This window comes from Pseudopodoces humilis, chromosome 13 (assembly GCF_049639895.1).
Source record: "Pseudopodoces humilis isolate 2021_Gansu_Grassland_sample_001 chromosome 13, ASM4963989v1, whole genome shotgun sequence".
NCBI lineage: Eukaryota > Metazoa > Chordata > Aves > Passeriformes > Paridae > Pseudopodoces > Pseudopodoces humilis.
In genome coordinates this window covers 6,887,236-6,911,060 of record NC_142212.1, presented here as the reverse complement: position 1 = coordinate 6,911,060, position 23,825 = coordinate 6,887,236, and the positions used below count along the sequence as shown (strand labels likewise).

At 61.1% G+C, this 23,825-nt stretch overlaps 1 protein-coding gene across 3 annotated transcripts; it reads right to left on the bottom strand.

Moving 5' to 3' along the window:
• Positions 1-2,335: 2,335 nt before the first annotated feature.
• Positions 2,336-23,633, bottom strand: SEMA3F (semaphorin 3F). 3 transcript variants are annotated; one of them, XM_014251524.2, is made up of 19 exons: positions 23,536-23,633; positions 20,424-20,587; positions 11,991-12,151; positions 11,762-11,824; positions 11,222-11,341; positions 9,822-9,902; positions 7,713-7,806; positions 7,291-7,410; positions 6,122-6,261; positions 5,918-6,032; positions 5,662-5,731; positions 5,411-5,555; positions 5,095-5,317; positions 4,180-4,268; positions 3,823-3,864; positions 3,502-3,659; positions 3,354-3,421; positions 2,897-3,030; positions 2,336-2,818 (listed from the first exon to the last, which is right to left on the bottom strand). In XM_014251524.2, exons 2-19 carry the CDS (start codon positions 20,533-20,535, stop codon positions 2,408-2,410), a joined length of 2,346 nt encoding a protein of 781 aa, XP_014106999.1. In that variant the 5' UTR covers positions 20,536-20,587; positions 23,536-23,633; the 3' UTR covers positions 2,336-2,407. The 3 variants fall into 3 exon arrangements, with proteins under 3 accessions (XP_014106999.1, XP_087917917.1, XP_087917918.1); XM_088061791.1 differs by lacking the exon at positions 23,536-23,633 and adding an exon at positions 23,436-23,455; XM_088061792.1 differs by lacking the exon at positions 9,822-9,902 and having other exon boundaries at positions 2,338-2,818.
• Positions 23,634-23,825: the final 192 nt, after the last annotated feature.

Here is a 23,825-nt window from a genome sequence, read left to right as displayed (position 1 = left end):
CCACCGCAGCAAAACCGAGTATCCCAAGGAACTCCCAGTACCTCCCCAGTGTCCCCCCACCTCCGGTGACTCCAGGTCCTGCCGGGAGTGCCCCAGTGACCCCAGTACAGCCCAGTACGCCCGTGTCCCCCGCATGTCCCCAGCGCCCCCTCTCCCCGCACCGCGGCTCTCCCGCAGCGCCTCGCTCGGCCGCCAGAGGGCGCGAGCGCCCAGCGCAGCTCCCAGTACGGACCAGTGCTCCCAGTATAGCCCAGCGCAGCTCCCAGTACAGACCAGTGCTCCCAGTATAGCCCAGCGCAGCTCCCAGTACAGACCAGTGCTCCCAGTATAGCCCAGCGCAGCTCCCAGTACAGACCAGTGCTCCCAGTATAGCCCAGCGCAGCTCCCAGTACAGACCAGTGCTCCCAGTATAGCCCAGCGCAGCTCCCAGTACAGACCAGTGCTCCCAGTATAGCCCAGCGCAGCTCCCAGTACAGACCAGTGCTCCCAGTATAGCCCAGCGCAGTTCCCAGTACAGACCAGTGCTCCCAGTATAGCCCAGCGCAGCTCCCAGTACAGACCAGCGCAGCTCCCAGTACAGACAAGTGCTCCCAGTATAGCCCAGCGCAGCTCCCAGTACAGACCAGCGCAGCTCCCAGTACAGACCAGTGCAGCTCCCAGTACAGTCTTGCACACCCCCAGTACAGCCCTGCACACCCCCAGCACAGCCCAGCTCCCCCAGTACAGCATTGCACCACCCCCCGTACAGCTCTGCACCCCATCAGCACACCCAGCAGTGACCCCAGCACAGTCCCAGCACCCCCAGTACTCACACCAGTGCCTCTCAAGACCGCCCAGAAGAGCCCAGTCCCACCTCCATTACGCCATACTGAACAGAGTGCCCTGCTACAGCCCAATATTACCCACTACAACCTCCAGCCACCTGCACAGAACCATTACCACTTCCCTACCACTGCTCCCAGTACCACCAAGTACCAGCTCCTACTGCCAGACCCTCGTGCCTCAGTACTTCTCCTAGTCCTCCCACTACTGCCCAGTACCTCCAGTGTGCCCAGTACTACCTCTGATACAGCCCAGGCCTTTCAGCACTGACCGTGGACCAGCCTCCTGGAACTACTCAGAGGAGCTTGGTACCACCCCTGTATCAATCCAAGTGCCCCAGTATCATCCACTACCACCCTCAGTGCCCTCTGTAAAGTTTCTCCCCTCCTCCATGCCCCAGTACCATCAAGTACCAGCTCCCAGTACCATATCCTACTGCTCCAGTATTTTCCTCAGTGCCCCCAGTAATGAGTCCGAGTGCTCCCAGTGACTTCAGCAACACCCAGGGCTGCTGCCAGCCACCAGCCCAGCCCAGTGTACCCCAACACCCAGCAGTGCCACCCACTACTGCCACCTCCCCACAGCCCCTGTGATGCCCACCAGTGACCCAGTGCTCCCCCAGGGGAAGCCCTCTGGGCCCTGGCAGGGCTCAGGGGATTACGTGGTGGTGGCCAGGTCTGTCCCCTACAGAGCACACGCAGGCGCCCACGTCTGTCCCAAAGGCAGTGTTTATTTGGGAGTGCCCCTAGCTGCAGCAGGGGGCACTCACTCAGCCCTGGTCGCCCTTGTTTCCCATGTACAACTATTTACAACCCTCCACACCCACCAGGGTGCCCCAAATGCCGCTGGGTGCCACTGTCACCAAGCACCAGCAGCTGCTCGAGGTTTTACACCAGCATGGCCCCTTCTCCATCCAAAGACCCCGGGGCCAAGCGCCCAGTATTGCCTGAACACCTTGGTCCTACCTTGAGGTCCCATCTCACCCCTGCCAAGGGGAGGGGACAGAGCCGTGTACCCTCGTCCCTCCTCAGCATGCCTGGTGGCCTACAGCTTCCTCACAGAAAGCACTTGCTCCTCCATAACCCAGTGGGGAAACTGAGGCACAAAGCTATGATGGCCATGCCCAGCTTGCAGTGGGCAGACCTTGCCTGGCACTGCCTCCCCCCTGACTCACCCCCTGCCCTCCCCAGGGCAGCATCCCCTCCCACACCATGACATCCATCCCCCAGAGCAGGGCCATGCCCCAGCTGTGCTGACCCGTGGTCCCTGCACAACAGGATCTGGGGGTCCTTGGCAGAGGGGAAGACAGCAATGGTGGCTGCAGCCACCTCAGGGGTCCCTGCTCCTCCCTAGGAGTGCTTGTTCCTCCCTGGGGCTGGGAGGTGGGGGTAGCACTACCCCAGTGACTATGTACAGCCTACAATTAAATACCGCCTCCCATGGGAGGGGGGAGCGCTTGTGTCTGCGTGTGTGTGTGTGCGTGAATGTATATATATATATATATATATATTTATTTATAGATATTTTTAATATTAAAAGGGGGGAAAAATAGACCACTGTGCTAGCAAAGTCCCTGATGATGGTTTCATGTATGCCCATAGGTCTCTGGCTGGTGATTCCGGCGGTTTCGAGGCTTCTTCTGGTCCTGCTGCTCCTTGGCTTTGAGGCCAGCCAGTGGCTGCGGGGGGCTGGCGGCCGTGTGCCGCCAGTAGCCCTGGCAGTACTGGTCCAGGAGTCCCATTTCGGGCTGGCTGAGGAGCTGCAGCAGGTCCTGGTAGCGGGGAGTGGGGGCACCCGGCAGGCCAGGGGGGGTCTCCGCCTGGACCAGCACGGCGTGGACGGCGCGGCTGCTGAGGACGCGGAGCTGCACCTTGGTCACCGTGTGCTTGAAGTTGTTCTCGGTGGCGGTGCAGGAGTAGAGGCCGCTGTCGCTGAGCTGGAGGGCGCGCAGCAGCAAGCCCTGCTCCGTGCGCAGCACCCGGCCCTCCACCCGCAGCTGGGGGCGAGAGGGGGAGCGGCTCAGGCGGCTGGCGCCCGGCACCCCCAGCACCCCCCGAGCAGCGCCCTGCCCTACCTCTTTCCGCCGGTCGCTGTTGTCCTTCTGCAGCAGCCACTTGACGCTGGCCTGGGGCGAGCGGGGCTGGCACTCCAGGAAGGCTGTGCTGCCCTCCACCCCATACTGCACAGCCTCCACCGTGTTCTTGTTAGCTGCAGGGGGGCCATGGGCAGCCAGGTCATCTCCACCCCACTGCACTTCTCCCCTGTCCACTCCATCTCCAAGGGTGGGTATCCATTTATCCATCCATCCATCCATGAACCGACCCACTCATCTGTGCTTCTTCTCATCCCCAATGTATCCACTCATCTTTGTTCATCTCCCTCCCTAATACAACCACCCATTCATCCATGTATCTTCCCATACATCCACCCTCACACCAAGGAATCCCCGAGTCCCCAGCTCCAGCCCTGTGCCCTCAGTCTCCCATCCCAGCTGCCCCTGGCTACAAGGCCTCGTCCCAGACCCCGCTCACCATTGGAGTTGTAGCCGCGGCACTGCCGGATGGGGTTGCCATGCCGGACGTCCTGCCGCCGGCTCCGCCTGTGGGGAAGTGGGAGGTGAGAGGGGGAGCCCGTGGCTGGGGGGTCCGTCCCTGACCCTCTCCCTGACCCACGCTGTACCTCTTGGAGGAGGCGGAGTAGCGGGTGCAGGCGCTGCCATCCCAGGCGCAGTAGGGATCCCGGGCCAGGCAGCAGTCAGCACAGGCTTCCCCGTACACGTCACAGCGGTGCAGGGCCAGGTGGGTCACGCCTACGGCCGAGGACACATACAGCTGTTGCTGTTGGGGACAAAGAGGACAGGATGAGATACTACCTCATCCCCACTGCATTAGGGCCCCTGGGAGCCTCCTGTTCTGGTGCTGTGGTGACGCTGGGCAGTGCCACAGCTGGGTCTGGGATGGGATCTGCCCACCCAGGCACCTGCCACGTGCTATGACTCACCCTCTTGGAGGAGATGGTCATTGTCTTGATGGGTGCTGGCACCTGGATGAGAGGAGGAATGAAGAAGATGGAGGGATTACTGCTTGGACTGATGCTACAGCCTGGGGTGGGAACCCCAGAGCCCCCACAGGCAGCTGGAGCAGGCAGAGAAAGCAGGGGGAGATATGAGTGGGCAGCAGCAGGAGGACCAAAGCCTGGAGTCCCTCCAGAGCTGGCCAAGAGGTGGCTGGTGTCCCAAGGGACTGGCTGCTGTCCCAGGGAGTGACTGGTATCTCAAGGGGCTGGCTGGTGTCTCAAGGGGTTGGTTGGCTGGGTCAAGAGCACTCAGCAGAGGGTGGGGGACATGCCAGCCCTTACCTTGAACACTTCAATCTCCTCCAGCATGAGCTCCTCTGTCTCCATGTCATCCCGGGGGAGCACAATGACCTTCTGCACAGTGCCCCGATCTGCAAGACACCAGAGTGCCCGGGTGCTCAGTGCTACCCCTGGGCACCCATGCCCTCCCTCTCTGGGAAGGGGGTCCCTGCTGGGGCTGTGGGAAGGAAGGATCCCCCAGGCCCATCTCTCCTGCTGTGGCAGGTAGCTGTGTCTGGGGTGGAATGTGCCAGCTCAGGTAACCACCTGTGTTTAGAGAGTGCCACCAGAGTGCCAGAGTGCCCAGAGTAGCACGGGGACTTGCACCAGGGCAAGAGAAGGACCAGGATGGATCACGGAGGCTCTGGGATGCACATTAAAGGCAGGGGAACCACTGGCCTGGATGATAGTGGCCCCAGGATGGGCACTGAGGTCTGGGAAGGACAGGGCTGGATGTCAATGTTTCTGGGATGGGCAACCGTGCAGGAAAGGTACAAGGCTGGATGATGACAGGATTAGCATGGGCAATAAGAAGCACACTGGATGGGTACTAGGGTCAGGAAAGGATAAGGCTGGATGATGAGGCCTCTGGAACAGGCACCAGGACAGGGGGAGGACCAAGCTGCATGGCAGAATCCCTGGGATGGGAAGTGCCATACTGGATCACTGGCTTCAGGGATAGGAGCTGGGCTAAGAGAAGGGTCAGGCAGGACACTAGTATCTGTGGGATGGCATTGGGACAGGGAAAGAACAGTCTGGAGCCTTGAGGAGGGGCAAGGATCTCAGGGGGACAGTCTCAGCCCCTCACCCCGCTCTAGCGGTGGAGGGCACCGTGCTCTGGCCAGCCCTGGTGGTGCCCGTGCCCTCCGGGGCCGCGCCGGAGCATGCTGCGTTCCCCGCGGTGCGCGGCGTGGGTACCTGTGCCCAGGAAAAGCACCTCATAGCGCCCGTCTGCCGCGTCCACCTGGTCCACGGCCACGGTGGTGAAGCGGTAGTTGACATTGGTGCGGACCACCAGCGGCTGGCGGTGCGTGGGGTACACGGCGTGGTACATCAGCGGGTGTGCGCGCATGAAGTTGATCACCTCGTCGGGGTAGTCCTTGGTTGACTTCATGGAGGGGGTGAAGGTCCCCCCAGGGCACTGCGGCACAAACATCGCCAGTGCTCAGGTCTGAGGGTGCCGGCTGCCTGGCAGGCGCCTCCTCATCTCCCCGTGGTGCCTGCGGGTACTTACAGTGCCTGGACGGGGGTAGGGCATTTTTCCCGTGTAGGGCATCCACTGGTAGTTGGGTCCCTCCTTGTGGGCAAAGGGCCCGTTGAAGACCATGCGGATGTCAGCCATCGAGTAGACACACACAGCAGAGCCTTTGAAGACCGACCTGGGGGGAAGGACCTGCTGCCACCCTTTGTCATGGCATTGCCAGGACACCCATCCAGCTGAGACTCCCTCCTCTCCCCCACTGTACCAGGAGTGTCAGCACTCACCCCGAAGCAGAGAACACAGCGTAGATAACAGGGTTCTTGGTGTCCTGAGTCTGCTGGATGAAGACGTCCTCTTGGGACAGAAAGATGGAGGCATCACCATAGGGAAGGCGGGCAGGGACACCAGGGTACAGGCAGAGCAGTTACCCATGGAAGAGCAAGAGGCAGGGGGCAGCAGGGGTGTCCCCAGCTCTGCCCAGGGTGCCTCCCAAGCCTGCCGGGGTAGAGAAGGCTCCCATCCCTTTCCTGGCACACTCACGGAGCTCATCGAAGTGTGTTTCAATTCCATCGGGTCCCGGCACAGAGCAGACGAGCCGGGCCTTCAGGAAGGTGCTCCACTTGTTCACAAGGCAGCAGTGGCCCCCGTCGTCATTCTGCAACAGTGAGAGCCCTGTGCTCAGCCCTGCCTGTCCCCCTGCCCACCTCCCTGCCTGCTTTCCTGCCCGTCCTCTGCTACACCTACCAGGCAGATGCGCCCGATGCGGGAATAGACCCCAGGACTCAGTGGGGCATCAGCCGACTTCTCCCGGAAGAAGAAGTAGAGCTTGTCATCATTCCTCTCACTGCTGTCAGGGATCAGCTGGGCACGGACGAAAGCTGGGTCTGGAATGGCACAGCACAGCATGGCACCATCAGCCCAGTGGCACCCCTGCTCCATGCCATAGCAGCATGCTGAACCCCCCCTCTGCTGCAGCGTCACCCCACTCCTGGAAAAGCACTGCTGTGGTCACAGGGTGAGAGCTACATCTGAGGAACTGGATGTCTCTTGTGATCTCTAGTGCACCAGGAGAGGCTTGAAGCATCCCTGGGGTCCCTGGGAGCATTCCTGAGGCCCACAGATTGAAGAGATACATCAGCTCTAGCAGCAAAGTGGTGGGAACCAGTCTTCCCCCCAGGAAGTAACCACACAGCATGGAAGCTTCTCAGGAAGCTTCTCCCTGCCATCCATCAGCCGGTGCCCAGCCTGCGCTGACAGGTCCCCCTCTTCGGGTTACCACCCCGCTGGCTCCCCGGCCCGGCAGGATCATCCCATCTGCTCTGCTCTGTTTACTCAGCTGCTGCCCCGCAGGCAGGGGTGCTTCGAGGGGGGCAGAATGAATGTTCGGGGTCACCGACTGCAGGCGACACGGTTGACGTCTCAGCGCTGCAGAAACCCATGCACTGACACCGGCAGAGCCAGTCCCATCTCCCACCAGTCTGCTCCCACTGCCCAGAAAAGCTTCAGACACTGCCCCACACAGCTGTCCCTGCTTTTGTGCTTCCACATCCATCCATCCATCATCCATCCATCCATCCATCATCCATCCATCCATCCATCATCCATCCATCCATCCATCATCCATCCATCCATCCATCCATCCATCCATCCATCCATCCATCCATCATCCATCCATGATCAATTCATCCATCATCCATCCATCCATCCATCCATCCATTTTCTGTCCATCTAGCCATCCACCTATCTGTCAGCTGTTATCCATCCATCCATCCATCCATCCATCCATCCACCCACCCCTGCTGGCTGCTGTCTCTGTTCTGGCAGAAGGATGCAGTACTACAGGACAGGTCTCATCTCTAGGGCTGGAGCCATGAGGTCTCCAGGGCACCTGGGTCAGTGACACCTGCACTCACCATTGAGCCAGCGGGAATTGTACTGGTCTGTCCTCATGGCTGTCTGCTTGCCCATGGTGCGGAAGATGGCTGCGTCTGTGCCCATGAAGTCGATGTAGACGCCAGCATAAAGCTCTTCATCTGCAGAGGGCAGAGGTCATCCAGGAATGCCAACCTCATCCCATCCACCCACCTTCTTCAACTGCCAGCCCCAGACCTGGCTAGTGCCTGTGACCATCGCAGAGAGTTCTGGAGGTTGGCACTGGTCTGTAACCACGATCCCCACCTCTGCTGGGCCAGTTGCCCGCACAGCTGAAGCGGGCAGGGGTGGCAGAGCAGGAACTCCTGGCAGAGCTCCTGATGGGAGCAGTTGTTCCATCCTGCCTGCATATTCCCTCTGCCCAGGGCAGCAAGCACTGGCACCAGGGAGCCACAGGACTCACTGATTAATGCAGAGACGGTGTCTACTTTGGGGTCATAGGAACACTTCCCCTTGCCTGACTCCAGCTTGTCTGGCTCCAGGTAGAAGATATAATCCTGGAGAAGGAAGGAAATAGAGCAGCTGGTTAGACTTTCACCCCTCCATTCATGTGACAGCTCCCAAAGCCCACAAAGAGAGGCAGCTTCCTCCAGGATGGTGCACAGCAGCGAGGACAGATATGGATGGACCACACAAGGGGTCTGCAGGTCTCCTGAGAAGCTGAAGCGACTCCTCCGAAGATGCTGGGTGCTTCTCCACGCCCTCCACCACTTGGAGACTTGGCTGAGCCATCAGACTGAAGTGGGGCATCCATCCCCCAGGTCTGGGAAAAAATCCCCCTCTGACTGCCTCTTCACTCCAGCTGGCTGTGCTGCACATTGCCACTTGCCCAGCAAGGTCACACAGTTCCAGCAGCTTCAGCAACCCCTCGGTTGCTGGACCCAATGTCCTTCTCTTGCCAGGGACCATTTTCCAGTGCTTTTCTTCACACGGTGAGATGCTGTCTGCTCCATGGGATGCCTCCGTGCTGTCACTTCTGCCTTCCCCGTGGCCATCCCTGGCATCATCGCACATTCCCAGCCCGGAGCAAGATGCACACTGCCTCTGGAGGCACATTCAAAATCCTCTGCCAGTGCTGGCTGTCCCCAGCAGGGACAGGCTGGCCCAGCCAGGTCACTCCTCATCCTGGCATAGAGATCACCTTCAGCTTAGACAAAGCAGCAGCACAGAGCACCCATGGGGAGCCTGGGCATGGGGCACCTTAAGCAACACCACTGGCCCTGTTTCCCTGGCTTTGGCACATGGGTGATGGACATGGTGACAGTCACCCTCCACTGAGAGGCCAGCAGGGTCCTGATGGAGCCCTGGCTGTGGGAAGAACAAGAGGGGATGAGGAGCTGGGATCTCACTGTTGGCTTCTCCCACTGGAGGGTTTGCTCACAGCAGCTCCTCCTGGGGCACCCAGGCCCAGAGATGGGCACAGCCACATTTCACCATCCACATCACTGCACCGCACAGTTTGTGCCACCATCACCATCACAAACACCTCTGCCCCGCTCCTGAAGTGGGCAAACGCCTCACATGGACAACCTCTCTCTCTCTCTCTCCAGCATAGCCCTGGCACTGGCTGCATCATCTCACCCTCCTGCTCAGGCAACACAGGAGCCATTGTGGCGCTGGCGCTGCTGATAAAATGCACCTTGAAATGCACCCGAGCTGCCAGGAAGCACATGGTGCCAGGCCCCAGGCAGCTCCTGCTAGGAGACACACCCTCTCCCCAGCAGGGAGAGGAACTGGGGCGACCTGAGGGGGCTAAAATGGCAACAGCATTTTCCCAGCTGGCACTGGGGAACTGGCAGCAGGAGCTGCCTGCAGTCGGGGAGATGCTCGCTGCCAAGCATCACCCTTTGCCCCCGACCACCCGAGGAGCTGGGGGAGCCCCAGGCTGCAGCAGGGTGCCCATGACCCCCATGCTCCCCAGCCCATGCACTGACCCATGTTAGTCCGGAGAGGAGAGACTCGGGGGTGACACTGTCAGGGCGGGCTGCACACTGGGGTGCTCCCAGAAGCCAGGGATGCTGACACCTCCCTGAGTGCACTTGCCTGCCAGGATGACACATGCCCTTCCTGGGGCAAGGTGAAGCAGCTGCTTGGTACTGTTTCTGTAGGCCCTACCCAAACACCTTCTGCACATCACTTCAGCATCCTCCCCTGAATCATCCCAAGCCCTGTGGCTCTGCCAACACACGGTCCCACTTCCAAGGGACACAGGAAGCCTGGAATCAGGCAAAGTCAGAGGTGGGTGGAGAGCCACCATCCCTGACAGTGTCCCCCACGGTGGGGATCCTACATGGGCTAGGAGGAAGGAGTTAGTGAGAGAAGGAAAGCCGACGCCAGGCCGGTGGCCAGGAGATGCTGTGCTGGAAGGGAAGGGGAAGGTGGGGATGCCCACGGCACGGGGCGCCCGGCTCGGGGTCGGAAGCATGCCAGTGGGATGAAGGAGCCCGCGGCTCTGGTGTGCCCCTGCGGACGGGTGGGCACGGCTGCGGCGGGCTCCCAGACCCGTTCCCACCTTGCTTTGTGCTGGTCTCGGGCTGAGGGGGCTGTCGGTGGATCTGCTTTCCTGGCCTCCCGGCTGGCTCGGCGGAAACCCCTGGGGAAAAGGAGCAGGGCAGAGAGTTAGCGCCAGCAGGGGAAGGACCCCCAGGGCAGGGGTGAGCAGGGGACCCCAAGAGCTGGGGGGATGAATGCCCAATGAGCAGGAGCACTGCTGTCCCCCTGGGTTCCTTGATGCTCCAGCCTGGGCTGGCCTCCAGCAGGAGCTTCTCCAGGATGAATCCTGCTGTCTCCCACAGATCTGGGGTGCCCCAGCATGGGGTAGGAGAGAGTGGAGAGATGGCTGCCCACAGCCAGCCAGGCTGGGCTCACTCCTGGGGGCTCAAAAATGGCACCTGCCACCTTGTTCCTCTTGCATTGATGAGCAATGCCTCAGCACCAAAGCTATTAGCACCATGGGGTCACTGGAGCACTTCCACACTTGCCACTGACTCTGCTGGACAACTAGTGCTGTCCTTGACTGCACTAGCACCCAAGGTTCTCCTCATATGCTACCACTTCCCAGTTCAATCCCAATCCAATCCAAATTTGGAATGGTCTGAACAGCATCCACCTCTCTCAGTGCCTATGCCAGGCTTGGGGGCTCTGAGGCAGACACCCGTCCTTCATATCCAGCGCCGTGATCCTCCCTCAGTTTGGGCTGGTGATTCCCTCTCCAGCCTCAGGAGAAGACACAGCCTGGGACCTGTCACTCCAGTGTGGAGGGGACAGACACCTCACAGGGCTTGGGACCCCTGGGATACTCATGGTGCTGCTTGCAGAGACTGGCTCCCTCCCAAGGCTGTCCAGAAAATGTTCCTGTCTGCCACACATCCTGCCTGGCAGCACAGAGCTTTGATGCCACCCTCTCACGGCACGTTGTGGTCCTTGGTGCTGGGTGACATCCATCCAGGGATGTTCCTGACACGGCCACATGCAATGGCACAATCCCTGCACAGTTCTCCCTGTGCAGCACGGGTGCTGGCATCCTTGGAATCTACGGTGAGGGGCTCAGCAGCCTGGCAGCAAGTGGGAAGCTGGGTTGACGTGTCTCTCGTCCCAGTGGAGATCCAGCAGTGGCTGCAGCCAGCAGGGTGGGAGGGCACGTTGTGTGGCAGCTGCCATCAGAGTACAGCCAAGTTCCAGCGTGAAGAGAAGTCTTTGGTCTGTGGAGACGGCTCGGCCCCGCTCAGCAGCACAACACTGTTAGCCATGGTCACACCCAGCCTGCCCTTGCCCACGGCCTTCAGCCCCCAATCTCCCCCAGCAGCCAGCAGAGCTGAGCCAAGCACCCACCCCACTGCAGTGCCCTGGTGGCTGTGCCAGCACCACCGTGCCAGACAGCAGCTCAGCACCCCCATCCCTCCCGCCCCTCACCTGGGCTTTGCGCCCGCGGTTGACGAAGGCACAGATGGGGTTGTAGGCGCCGGTGCCGCACACGTAGAGGTGTGTCCGGTTCCAGGGCTGGATCAGGCGGATGAAGTTGCCACACTCCCCCTGGGAAGCAGAGGAGAACATGTCAACCCAAGTATGGGGGCTATAAACTGCAGTGGAGCCGTGTTGGTGTGGGATGAAAGAGGTCACTGGATGCCATGTGGCATGGGACAGCATGGATCAGGGGTTGGCATGGGCCACGAGCTGGCAAGCCAGAGGGCCCAGCCCTGGCTGGTAGGAGGAAGCAGCATGGGGAGCTTGGCCTCCTACTTGCCCAGGAAAGCTATCCAGGACCTGCCTGGCTGGAACAGAGGGGGTGACAGGACACTGCCACACCCTGGAGTGCCACCCCATCTCGACATAGCTGTACATGCTGGGGGATGGCTTTTCCAGAGTAGGATACGGGGACATGAATGACATGAATCCCCCTCCAGTGCCAAGCACCAGTGCCACTCCAGCAGGGGGTTCATGGTGGTTACTCACATTGCTGTTCTTGCCTGACAGGATGCACTCCTCGATCCTCTGCTGGGATGCGGGCCAATGGATCTGTGGAAACACCAACCCACGGGAGACCAGGACTCCCACCTGGCTTCACCACTTCCCCACCAGCACCAGGTATGCCCACTGAGCTCTTGCCCTGGCATCCAAAAGGTCCCCAAGGTGCCCAATTACCCCCTTCCACCTGCCCCCCCAGCCTGCACTGGCAGCTTACGATGAGGGGCTCGCGGTTGATGTCGTGGAGGTCCAGCGAGAGGACGTAGTCCTTGCTGCCCACATACATGCGGTCGTGGTCTTCGTCCTTCAGCAGGATGCGGTAGTCGCTGGAGTTGAGGAGGAAGTTGAAGAAGTGTGCTGTGCCTGTTGCCTTCAGCTCTACGGGGGGAAAGGGGAAGGTGTCAGTACCCCAGGGACCCCTGTCTTTGCCAGTGTCATCCCTGAGTCCAAGCCTGGGCCCAGCTGGAGGTCACCCCAAGAGAAGAGGTGCCCACTTTCCACTCCATGGTCAGCACCACGATATTGACACCTCTGTGCAGGACAAGGGACAATGACAGAGATGCTCATGGCCAGTTGGGACAACCAAGAGTGGGCAGAAGAGAAATCATCAGAACCTGGGCTCAGGAAATCCAGCAACCCACAGCAGGGAGCAGAGGTTGCCACTGAGATGGGGCAGGAGGCTGGGGCTCTCTGCCACCCCATCCCAGAGATCCCAAAATTTCCAGCATCATCCCCCTCCTGCACTGTAACCCCATGTTCCAGCCAAGCCTCTGGCTCCTAGGATGGGAGAGCTGGGACCCCAAGGAACCAGCTCCAGGGGAGGTGATGAGCTTCTCCCCCGCCCCGAACACCCCATCCCCCCTTGGAAAGTTATTTTTAGCCTAAGTGTGGGAGCAAGGAGTGAAAGAGGATAATGAGGGTCATGAATATTCACAAGTGCAATGAGGCAGCCAGATGGAAGGCAGAAGTGCTGCAGATGATGTGGGCCAGTGCCAAGAACCACGCGGCAGGGGCCGGGGCACGAGTAAGACAGAGCACCCTGCTCCAGCAGGATACAATCGGCCCTAGAGGCCGCCTCTTTGGAGATGCCACTCTCTGGAAGTGCCACTCCCCTTGGAGGTGTCACCCCCTTTGGAAACCACCTCCAAATATCAGATGCCACCTCCATGGGATGACATCTGCCCTGGATGCCACCCCTTTGGATACCACTCCAAGCCATCAGATGCCGTCCCCATGGGACGTCATCTTCCCCATATGCTTCCTTTTGGAGGTGCTGCTCTCTTAGGATGCCATCAACAGCCGTTGGATGCCACTTCCATGTGATGCCATCAGCTTCTGAAGCCAACTCTTTTGGAGATGCCACTCTTTTAAAAGGTGTCACCCACTTTGGATGCCACAAACAACCATCAGATGCCATCCTCAGCTATTGGATGTCACCCTCATGGGATGCCATCTGCCCCAGATGCCATACTCTTTGGCGTTGTCATCCTCTTTGGATGCCACCAACAGCCATTGGATGCCACATCCATGACACACTGATCCAATGAGCACCCTCACCCTGTGGAGGTTGTCCCTCCATGCAGAGGAGTGCCCTGTGCAGGCACCAGGAGCAGCTCTGGGGACCCCCCTTCCTGGGGAGGGGCAGAGCAGGGTCCTGCAGGTCAGTGTCAGGAAGCATCACACCGACTTCCAGGCAGCGCCGGGCAGGGCTCCGGCAGCCAGCTTCCATTCCCAGTGGGAGGCCAAGTGCCTGCAGACCTCCCTGACATCCTGGCCACAAAAGGGGCTGGAATGTTCCACAGGTGCCGTCAGGATCCCTTCCCATCCAGGGCACGCCTTCTGTCCCACGGCTGGCAGTGATGCTCCCCAGTTCCTCACTGGGGCACCTGTGCAGATGCCAGACCCGCTGGGCCGTGGCAGGGAGGCCAGTGTACACACTCAGTGTGGGAACCCATCGGAGCTGGCAGCAGGAAATGGTGTCATGGGATGTGACATGAACCTCCCCCGGCCTGGGGGCCTGCCTGTGTGCCAGGGCTGGACAGACGGGACGAGCACAGTGGGCACGTGCAGGGGCTGGAATCTGGGCTGCAGGCATGGGGGCCATGGCAGAGGTGCAGTGGAACAGTGCCAAAGATGAGGGGCCAGGGAGCCGCTCACCCACCCACCCACGGCAGGCTCCTCCTCCTGCCTGGCCCATCTGGGCTCCAGATGCTGCTGCCTGTTGCTGGTGCTGGCTCACATGCCACCCATGGCGTCCCCAGCATGTGCTGTAGCGGTCCCTGACTGTGCCATGGCACACTGGGTCTGGTCCCTGCCTGTCCTATGTCCTGATTTTGCCCCACTGGCCCACACTGGGTGTGTACAGGTGTGTACCCCACACTCTGTGTGTATGCTGCTGCCTCCCTCAGTGCGATTCTGGTGTTGGTGGGGACCAGACCAGAGCTCAGGAGCCAGGAAAGGGCAAGGTGGCTCTGGCAGTGAGTGACATAGGCAGAACAGAAGAGCTCGTCCCCAGCTACCAGTGATGGAACTGCACGCCCAGGCTTCCTGCTCAGGACAGAGACACCTGGGAGCTGGCAGAGACAGGGATGGCAATGAAACTGGACAGAAGCCCCCACACCAGGACAGCCCCTCATCTGCCAGCAGCAACAGCCCCAGGATCCCGGAGCTCCAGGACATTTGGTGGTGGAGGGTTCCACGCCAGTCACCGCCCCAAATACCCCACATCCATTAGGATGGGCGTCTCCCGGGTTTGGCAGGGGACAGGGCCGGTAGCACAAAGGGCCCTGGCCCCCCACCGAAGGCTCCATTCAAGCCCCACGGCTCAGCGATCAGAGGGGGCACTCTGGGAGCAGGGCGGTGACGGACCCGCTCTCCCGGAACGCCCTCTCCAAAGACGATGGCGGGGCGGGCAAGACCCTGCCACAACCTCTGACCTCCCAAACCTCCATCGCACTGCCTAATCCCCCAGTGTCACCGTGCCCCCAAACCCGCCCCCAGCAGCCACGGGGTGTCCCTGGGGATGAAGTGGGGCAGGGGGCCCCGGCCGGGCTGGAGAAGCCGGCTCATTAGCCGATGCGCCCCGACGAGCATATTCCCTCCTGCTTCTCCATTGCCAATCCCGGCACCGGCAGAGCTTCCCCGGCTGGCCGAGAGCCTAATCCTATTTTAATTGCCGAGCACCGGAGCCAGGAGCCGCTCGGCATCACAGCCAGGGTGGCCTCCCTGGGGACCATCGGCTCACAACATTCCACCGAGCCCCCCGGGACCCGCCTGCCCGCAATCGATTCGTGTCCTTGGGCGTTGAGCTGTAATTACCCCGCGCCCTCGAGTGATGCCGGCGGCCAGGAGCCCGAGGGCTGGCAAGGCGCGATGCTCTGCTCTGCCCGCGGCACCACCACCCGACCGCATGCTCTGCAAAGCTAAATTCCCCCTGCAATGCCAGTTTCGGGCTGCATTCCCAGCTCCGGCAGCTGTCCACCATTGCTGGCTGTCACCACTGGCCCCCACCGGGCAGGGGTGAGTGGTCCCTATCCATCACCCACTGGCACGGAGACGAGTGCTGATCTCCAAAGCAAAAGGGGGATTTGGTGGGTTTTTGATAAACCGAACACCCCGAAGGAGTCTTCACCCCACCCCAGCCGCCCAAATCCTCCCGACCCCCTAAACATCACCAGGGCACCAGCATGACGAGTTAATGCCATTACGACCCGAGCGGGTCACCTCCCCAGGTGCACCATCACTGCATTCCCCAAAACCAATTACAGGCGCTCTCACCTAATTAGATTCTAATTATGGGCTTGTAGCGCATTCAACATAATTAGCATGTAAATTACACGGCGTGTTTATATTCAATAACCGCACTCCCACCCCCCCTATCCCCCCCCACCCCGGCTGGCGGAGCCAGCGCCTTTCGGGAGCCCTTTCTTTGCATGGGGAAGAATGAATTCACTTTAAATGCCGATGGAGGAGCCCAGCACCGATCCCAAGGGAGCCTGGCACAGCAGGGATAAATCCCATCTCCATCCTGCAGCGTTTTATCCCTCAAATTTAGAAGCGTGCCCCAAATTTTGATTATGTTCCCTACTAATTTTTTTCCCTGCTTGAAATTTGAGATGCAGTTTTTTGGGTACGCGTCAGAGGAGCAGGATGGGGAGCGATGCCCGGAGAGGGATAGGGGGCTGGATGTATCCCCTCTCGTGGTTAAAGCATTTGTTGTTACTGGGGCTGATCAAAGAGCTGGGTGGGTCGTCCGATGAAAGCAGAATTGCTTATTTGTTTGAGCGTCACTCCGCTACCCCTTGATGGGTTATTTATGATGTAATTAAGCTAATTACATGTAATAAGAGAGTTTCCGTGGCCCCCAGCCAAGCTCTTTTCCCATTTAACCGATTCACAGGTGGGAGGAAACCGAAGCTGCCTTGCAGGGGCTTGGGAGATGAAATGACTCCTGTTCCCGCTTGCTGCCTTCCACCCCCGATCATCTCCAGCCCCCCTGGAGCATCGCCCCGTGCCGGCACCCGTGGCAGAGGACAGGTGCTGCTGCCACCCGGCTCAAATCCCTGCGGATGAAAGAGGTGCCGGCCGGGTGCTCCCCGCAGCCACCGCAGCCCGGCCGCTTGGGTGCGAGCCAAAAAACAATTAAAAAAAAAAAATTAAAAAAAGAAAACCCACATTTTTATTTTTTTTTCAGCGGAAACCGCTGAATCATCCCCGGGCGAGCCTGCCCCAAGCGCTGGTGTGTGGATGTGCTCCAAAGAGGAGCGCTGGCAGGGGGGACCCCGTCCCCACGGAGCATCACTCGGCAGTGGTGACCGGGATCTTGGCTGGGTCGGGGGATGCTCCAGCAGCATGAAATCCCCTTCAGGAAAGAGCCTGGCTTCAGAAAAAACTACTTTAATCACCCCAAAAGCAAAGTGCTGAGCTGAGATGCCCCAACCCACTGCTCTTTGGGCTTTTTTGTTTAATGTTTGGACATTATTTCTTTCTGCAGCCCCTGAGGGGAGGGCATGGTGCCGGGTGGAAACTGCGGCTGCTCCAGGCCCTTTGCTCTGTGCCCAAGCAGCACTGGAGTGGGGAGAACACCCATGCCAGAGCCCCAGGAAGGGCCATGCTGTTCCATAAGGAGCATTGTTAATTTGAAGGATAACTAGCTTATTACATAGAGGCTTGGGGGGGGGGGGGGCTGAAATTGCACAGGGTTTTTTGGTGGGGGGAGGGTTTAAGGAGCTTATGGAGCTTCGCAGCCGGAGCCAGGGAGCTCAGCCCCAGCAGCAGCCGGTCCCAGCGGGTGGAGGGGCCCTGCTGCAGCCCCCCACTGTCCCAGCCAAGGAAATCCTCTTAGGGGTCACAGGGTTCAGACCCATGTCCCCGCCCCTTATGGCACAGAAAAGGGGACTGTGGCATCCCCCTGACCTTTAAGAGGTCTGAGGAGCAGCATGGGGCACTCACGCCAGGATGGGGACCAACAGTGCCAGTGTTCCCAGCACTGGCTGTCCCTAAGCCCTTGGCCCTGCTCTCAGCCCCCTGTTTATCCCATCCTGCTGTCGCCAAGCAGTGCCCACAGCTGCAGCAGCTTAGGAGGGCGCCTGGGCGGCCCCCAGGACATGGTCCCCTGTCCGGGCTCCTCTCCAGCCATCTGCCACCCCCTGGCCCAGATCAAGCGTGCCGGTATCTCCTGGCCACCGGCAGAGATGCCAGTGGGGTGGGAGGGGAAACTGAGGCATGAGGCAGGCAGGAGTGAGGCCGTGCAGGGGGCTGGCAGTGGAACCCAGAGGAGACTCCATGCTCAATTCACCCTTTTTAAAGTAACTTTTTAGCCCTGCAGGAACTGCCCTGCCTCTCATCCCACCCCTCCCGGTCAGGGCTGCCCCCGGCTGGACCTCAGCCACAGCTTTTCCGAGAGCTGCCAGCACGGCTGTCCCCCCGCCGCGGGGAGCGGCTCCCGTTTGGAAGCCCCACGGAGAGCCCTGACCTCGAGGGCTTCCCGCCATGATGCGGGGCGAGAGCCCACCCTTCCTTCCCTCATGCTTTTCCCACGCTGGACAGGGAGCAGGACACGGAGGGATGAATCACCACCATCATCCTCATCACCTCCTGCATCCTCGTGGGGAATGGGCCAGCCTCTGTGGTGCCCAAGCCCCCGGCCCGGAGGAAGGCCCAGAGCAGAGGGGGCCGCAGGATGTGTACAGCAGTGCGGGGAGCGAGTGAATTGTTAGCACGGAGATGATTAAAAATATCCACCCTATTTCTGGCCAGCACTGGGCTGGGATCTGGGAAGAGCTGTTGGCAAAAGGGAGCTGTGCCGGAGCCGCTCCCAGCACTGTTCTTTCCATGCTGGTCACCTTCCTCCTCCCGACACACGGACAGGAAAGCCTTGAGAGGAGGACAGACGTAAAGAGACCACGGGGGTGACGGGATGGGGGGAGGACTGACCCTGCCCAGCCCGTCACCCTGCACCAGGGCACGGGAGCTTGGTTCCCACCCCTTTCCTATCACTTCAGTATTTTGTAGACGTATTTTTTTTTTTTTTATAATGCACTCAGAGACGCCGGGGCTCCGTAGAGGATGACGCAGGCCCCGGGGAGCTGCGACAAACCTCTGGCGCGTGATAACAAGCAAAGGCAAACAAACCCAGAGACGCTCCCGCAGCTGGCAGGGCTCCAGGCAGCCCGGCAGCCCAGGCAAGGCACGAGGGGACACACTTGGGGACACGGCGGCTCCTTCCCCAGCACTCTGGCCATAGGGCCCCCTCAATCCCAACCTGGCATTGGGATGCTTCAGGCAGAGGGATGCTGTGGCAGAGACCCGCAGCTGTGACTGCACAGACGGCCACCTGGTGCCCTGTGGCAGCACAACCATCCCTGACAGCAGAGCCCAGCCCAGCTCATCACACCAGTGCCCCCAGCCCAGACCCATCACACCCAGCCCCACTGTCTGCAGCTGCACTGGGAGATTTGGGGCCGGCCTTTGGGTATCATCCCTGCCTCTCCAAGCAAGAGAAGTGGCTGGGCCATCCACAAAGTGCCACTGTCAGCCCATATCTCATGGTTCTATGGCTTCAGGGAGGCTGCATGCAGATGATCAGGTCAGGAAGCTGCTCACCAGCAGTTTGGTGTGTGGCTCCCAGCTGGCCCTCAAGGAAGACCCTGGGAAAATTCTCCACCGCTGCCACCCTTGTCAGAGTACAGGCAGGAAAGAGGTGAGTGGCACCCCTTCCCAACCCCGATGCGCTTGGACCCATTTCTTCTCCACGTGCCAATGCAAATCAGCCCTTCTCCCAGAACAAATCCCCACTCCAGGCGGCAAGGGCAGGGGCAGCCCTGCCAGACCACCTCAGGCAGGAGGGAGAAGGACTGGAGATCCTGAGTACAGCCAGGAACCATTGCTCCAACCAGCTGGGGCCAAAAAAAACCAGCCCCTAACCTGTGGCATAGCAAGCTTAACCATGCCTATCTGGAATTAATCTCACTCCTGGAGCACACCATGGTGTGGCGGTGGGCACCAGGTCCAGCTGGGACTTTGCTGGAGCCTCCCCTCCCCACAGATGTGAGGAAGAGGTGTTTTAAGCCAAGGTGGGGAAGCATCTGTACAGCAGCTAAACAACTCCAGCAGCCCCCAAAACCTTCTAAGAAGGCTGTTTGGAGAGCAAAGTGGCGCCTGCCTCTGGGGAGGAACTTGCTCACTGTTTTCCAGCCTGGACTTGTCCCCAGACTCTTCATACCAGCCATTTTTTCTGTCAAGACCAGCCTGTAACACCCATGGCTATTGCTGCTTCACTGAGTTTGCTGTCAGCCCCCCAGCTTGGCTCTGCTGTGCTCACCATCAGTTCTGCCACCACATCCTTGGGCTCACAGGTTCAGCAGGTGACCAGAGGGCAAAGGTGCAGTGGGACATCAAAGAAGGGGCACAGGCAGCACAGCCCCAGCTCTCCCACAGACCCCAAGGGGAGGCAGACATGAGGCTCCTCACGACTGTCACCTCCTGACACACATCCAAGCAGGCAAGCTCCCAGCAGGAACTGGGGGAATTTCCGTTCTGCTCCTCCAGGTTTGCAGCCCTGGGACCTGTCTCATGTGCCCCAGCCTGCCCTGCTCAGCAACCTCAAAACAGCAGCTCAAGCCAAACCCCTCCACCCATGTGCACCCCAAAGCTGATCCAGGGGTCCCCCCACGGCTCCTAGAGGGGCTGGGTGGGCTAAGCAGCCCTGGTACGAAAGGGTTAAGCCCCTTCCCCCCACCCAGCACCCTCCCCTCCTGCCTCTCCCGGCTCCCTGCCAGTTCCCAGGCGTTAATACCAGCTGGGGGGGTCGGGGCGGCGTCAAGCTGCTGTCTGGAATCGGGGTGCTGCCGGGGGGGCTTCCCACACCTCAGCACCCAGCTTTGCCAGATGGAGGGAGCCACCCACCCACAACAGGAAGCGTACTGGGGGGACTAGGCAGGCTACCAGCCCCCCAAGATTGCGTGTGCTGGTGCAGACTGGGAGCTCTGCCACACCTGAATATGGATCCCCATGGAGATGTCTGAGGGTGCAGATTGCTGATGCCCCCCGAGCGAGGAGGAGGAGGAGAAGGAGCCTGTACTGGGGTGCCCGTGGTTTCCTCCATCTTGGGGTCCCGCCCTGCCCCCCACACCAACAACCAGACTCTTACCTTTGAAGGAGAGCTGGACCCTGGGGGTAGCAAAGCCGTGGTCCTTGGGATGGGCAGCCCGCCAGCCCAGAGTCAGCAGGGTGGCCCAGAGCAGGACACCGACCACGGGCATGGTGGGCACGCGCCTGGGCGCCGAGATCGAGGGCAGTCTGGGGGAGCCGAGCCTGCCAAGGAGGGCACACGTGGGAGGGATGTCAGTTCACTGCACCCACCACCCCCCTGAGGGCTACAAACCCCACGTCCCGCCCTCCATCACCCACTGGCACGCAGCATCCTCCGGGGAGGACTGGAAGGCAGCCCCGGGAGGCTGAACTCTGCTCCACAGACTGGGGGGCAGGGGGCACAGATCGAGGGGCCACAGCCTCACCTCCTCGGTGAGCACACAGGGCGAGGCAAGTGCGGCGAGAGCTGTTGCAGCACCCTCCTCCACCCCAGCTGGCGAGCCTTGGCCAGGTGAGGAGCATCCCTCCATCCCTCCTCACACCCCCCCTCAGCTGCAGCATCCCCAGCCCCCCACCGGCCTGGCTCCCCCTGCCCCAGCACCCAAAGGGGTCCCACTCCCAGCCCTTGCCTCCCCAACTCTCCTCCCAGCCCCCAGCAAAGCCACAGCAAGCAGAGCTGGGATCAAATCTTTCCAACATGAAGGAAATCTGGACTTCATTATTCCAAGAACGTACAAAAAAAAAAAAAAAAAAAAAAAAAGAAAGATTTTTTTTTTTTTCATAAATAAAAGAGGAAGAAAAAGAAGAGGAAAAAAAAAAGCCCTGCCTGTGTGCCAGGCAGCTGGACTCCCTGGGGCTCCGGCACTGAGCGGAGTCCGCCAAGCTGCCTCCAGCAAGCCACACACGCACCCCGGCACGGCTCGGTGCACGGTGTCCCCCACGCACCCCACTGCCCCTTCTGGACACACTGTCCCCTGGGTCAGGCCCCTCTCCCAAGGCAGCACCCTCCTGGGGGTCTCCAGGGCACTTGAGGCAGGACTTGGGAGGAGGCCCGCGGTCCCCAGGGAGCTGCATGCCTGGGTGGGATGCACTGTGCCACGGTACCCGGGTGGGCTCAGGCACGCAGGGACTGACCGGTCAGCCCAGCCAAAGGGGGTCAGCTCTGTGGGAACAGGGGTCCCCACCGTGACACCCCCATGAAGCCATGCCCTCCAGGGCTCTGCCAGCTGCCACCACGCAGCCCCACAGGGGACAGGCACACCCAAAGAAGCTGGACGGATGGCTGGGAACCCTTTGGGGCACCCCGGAGAGAGATGCTGAGCTGCAAGGGGGCTATCCCGCACCCCAGCCGGGTGGTCTGGCTGGCCTCTCCTGCAGTGTACAGCACCCACACTGCCAGCCCCAGCCCCGAGCAGGGCAAGGGCAGCAGCACTGTCACCAGCAGCAGGACAAGACCCCGCGCGTGATGGCACCGCTGTTCCCTGGGGCTGCGTATTTTTTTTTCCCCTTCTTGCCTTTGGGGCCAGTAAATATTTGAATTTGCTCCTCTGCCCCTGAGCACACCCTGCTCTGCTCCATTGTACTGGTATTCGGTCCCTTTTCAAGCTGCCTTCCCCCTTCTCCCACCCATTCCCAGGCTCTGCCCTTCCCATCAGCGCCAGGCCGGGACAGCCTGCACCCCCAATTTCTCCACCAGCCAAAACTCCAGTTGGTTGCAGTTAAATAACCCCCCTCCATCCAAACCTCCCCCCTCTCCCCGGCAGCTTTAGGAAATAATTCTGGCAAATCCTACTATTGCATTTGGATGGAGCGGCGTACGCGTCAGAGACAGGGAGCGAGATGGCAAACAAAGGAAAAGAGGGAGAGGAGGGGAGCGCAGCAAGCGCAGGGCGAGGAGAGGGGAAAGGGCCGGCGGTGAGTGGGGGGCACCCAGACCCGGCTGGGAAAGGCAAATTCCAAGGAAGCAAAAAGGGAAACGGGCCACTGGAGTGCACCTTGGCCAGGAAATCTCCATTTCCAGGGTCATCTGCACTCCGGGGAAACTGAGAACTCCAGGGGAGAGCGGCCACATTCCTGCCCTCCAGCCCCCGGGCTGTCTGGGCTTGGAGGGGTTTTTTTAGCAATTAAAGTTTGGCCATTGCTTGCGCTGCCGCAGGAAGATCAAAATCCCACTCGGCTTTATCCCCCCTTCCTCAGGCTGGTCAACCCAGCGCCGCCGAGCCCAAGCAATTAGGGAAAGGTTTTCTCGTCTGGAGCAGGGGCTCCTTTTGGGGATCGAACCCCCAGAAAGGGCTGAGGGGATGCCTCGGGAGTACCGCGGGGGGGACTCAGGGGTAGGGCTGCCTGCACGCCTGCTCCCCGTGGGCTCGGGAGAGAGCAGGAAACATTTTGGGAGGGAAAAGCAATAGAGGCAGGATAGGCAGTGGGAGGGGAGCCTGGCCCACCTCCGGCCACGGCGCGCGATGCCATCAGTGGGAAGAGGGGGAAAAATAGCGGGGAAAAAAATAACAGAACGTAATACAATAACGCTAAATGTCCAGCGCGGCCCCGCGCACCCGGGAAATAACTTTACACAACTTTGCGCTCTGGTACGCCTGGCCTGTCCCCAGGGAGCGCCGGCTGTCCCCTGCGCCCCCCGCCCGGGCGTCCTCCGCGCAGCCCCGGCCCTGCCGGGGCTCGGCGTCCCCTCGGGGCGGGCACCGGCAGCCTGCTCCAGGGTAGCGGGCGTTCTCCGGCGTGTGTGTGCCCCCGGCACCCCCTCCCTGGGCACCCGCTCGCCGCCGAGCCCTGCCGCAGCCCCCATGCCCCGGGAGCCCCCTACCAACCCCCGGTCCCGGCGATAGTCCCCCCGCCCCGAGCGGGAGCGGGGCGCGCCTGCCCAGCCGCGGCTCCCGGGAGCGGGGGGACCGGCACGGTCCCCCCACCTCGGTATAACCCCGCAGCCAGGCGGGGAACTGGGGGCCCCCGACGCAGCCGGTGTCGCCGCCAGCCCCGGGACGGGGTCCCAGCACCGCACCGCCGGCACCGGCACCGGCCCGAGCCCCACCTGCCCACTTCACCGGCAACTTACGGCGGGGGGGACCCACACGCGCGAGTTCCGAGCGGCGGAAAGTTTTCCCGGGGCGCCCCCCGCGCCGGGCATCCGCTCCGCCGCCCGCCGCCGCTCTTACCTCCGCGGGGGTCCCGGCGGCGGCCGGGCGCTGAGGAGGGCGGCGGGGCTCAGCGCCGCGCCGGGGTCCCGCGCCCCCCCGCCACCTCTCGGCCGCGACTCCCGCCGCGGCCCCGGCCCGTGAGCGCCGGGCGGGGCGGGGCGGGCACCGGGCGGGGCCCGGCCCCCACTGGGCCCCGTTGCGGGCCCGCCGCGGGGGGCGTCGTTTGCATGGACACGCCCCCGGACACGCCCCCCGCCCCGGGCCGCAGGTTCGAGCCCCGGCGCCTCCCCCGCCGCTCACCTCCTGCT

Coding starts and splice junctions, on each gene's coding strand:
- SEMA3F (XM_014251524.2), bottom strand. CDS start 20,535: ATGCCCGTGGTCGGTGTCCTGCTCTGGGCCACCCTGCTGACTCTGGGC. Junction 9,903..11,221: donor ACCGCGGGCGCAAAGCCCAG/GTGAGGGGCGGG, acceptor CCTTTTCCCCAG/GGGTTTCCGCCGAGCCAGCC. Junction 6,033..6,121: donor GCATCGGGCGCATCTGCCTG/GTAGGTGTAGCA, acceptor TCACTGTTGCAG/AATGACGACGGGGGCCACTG.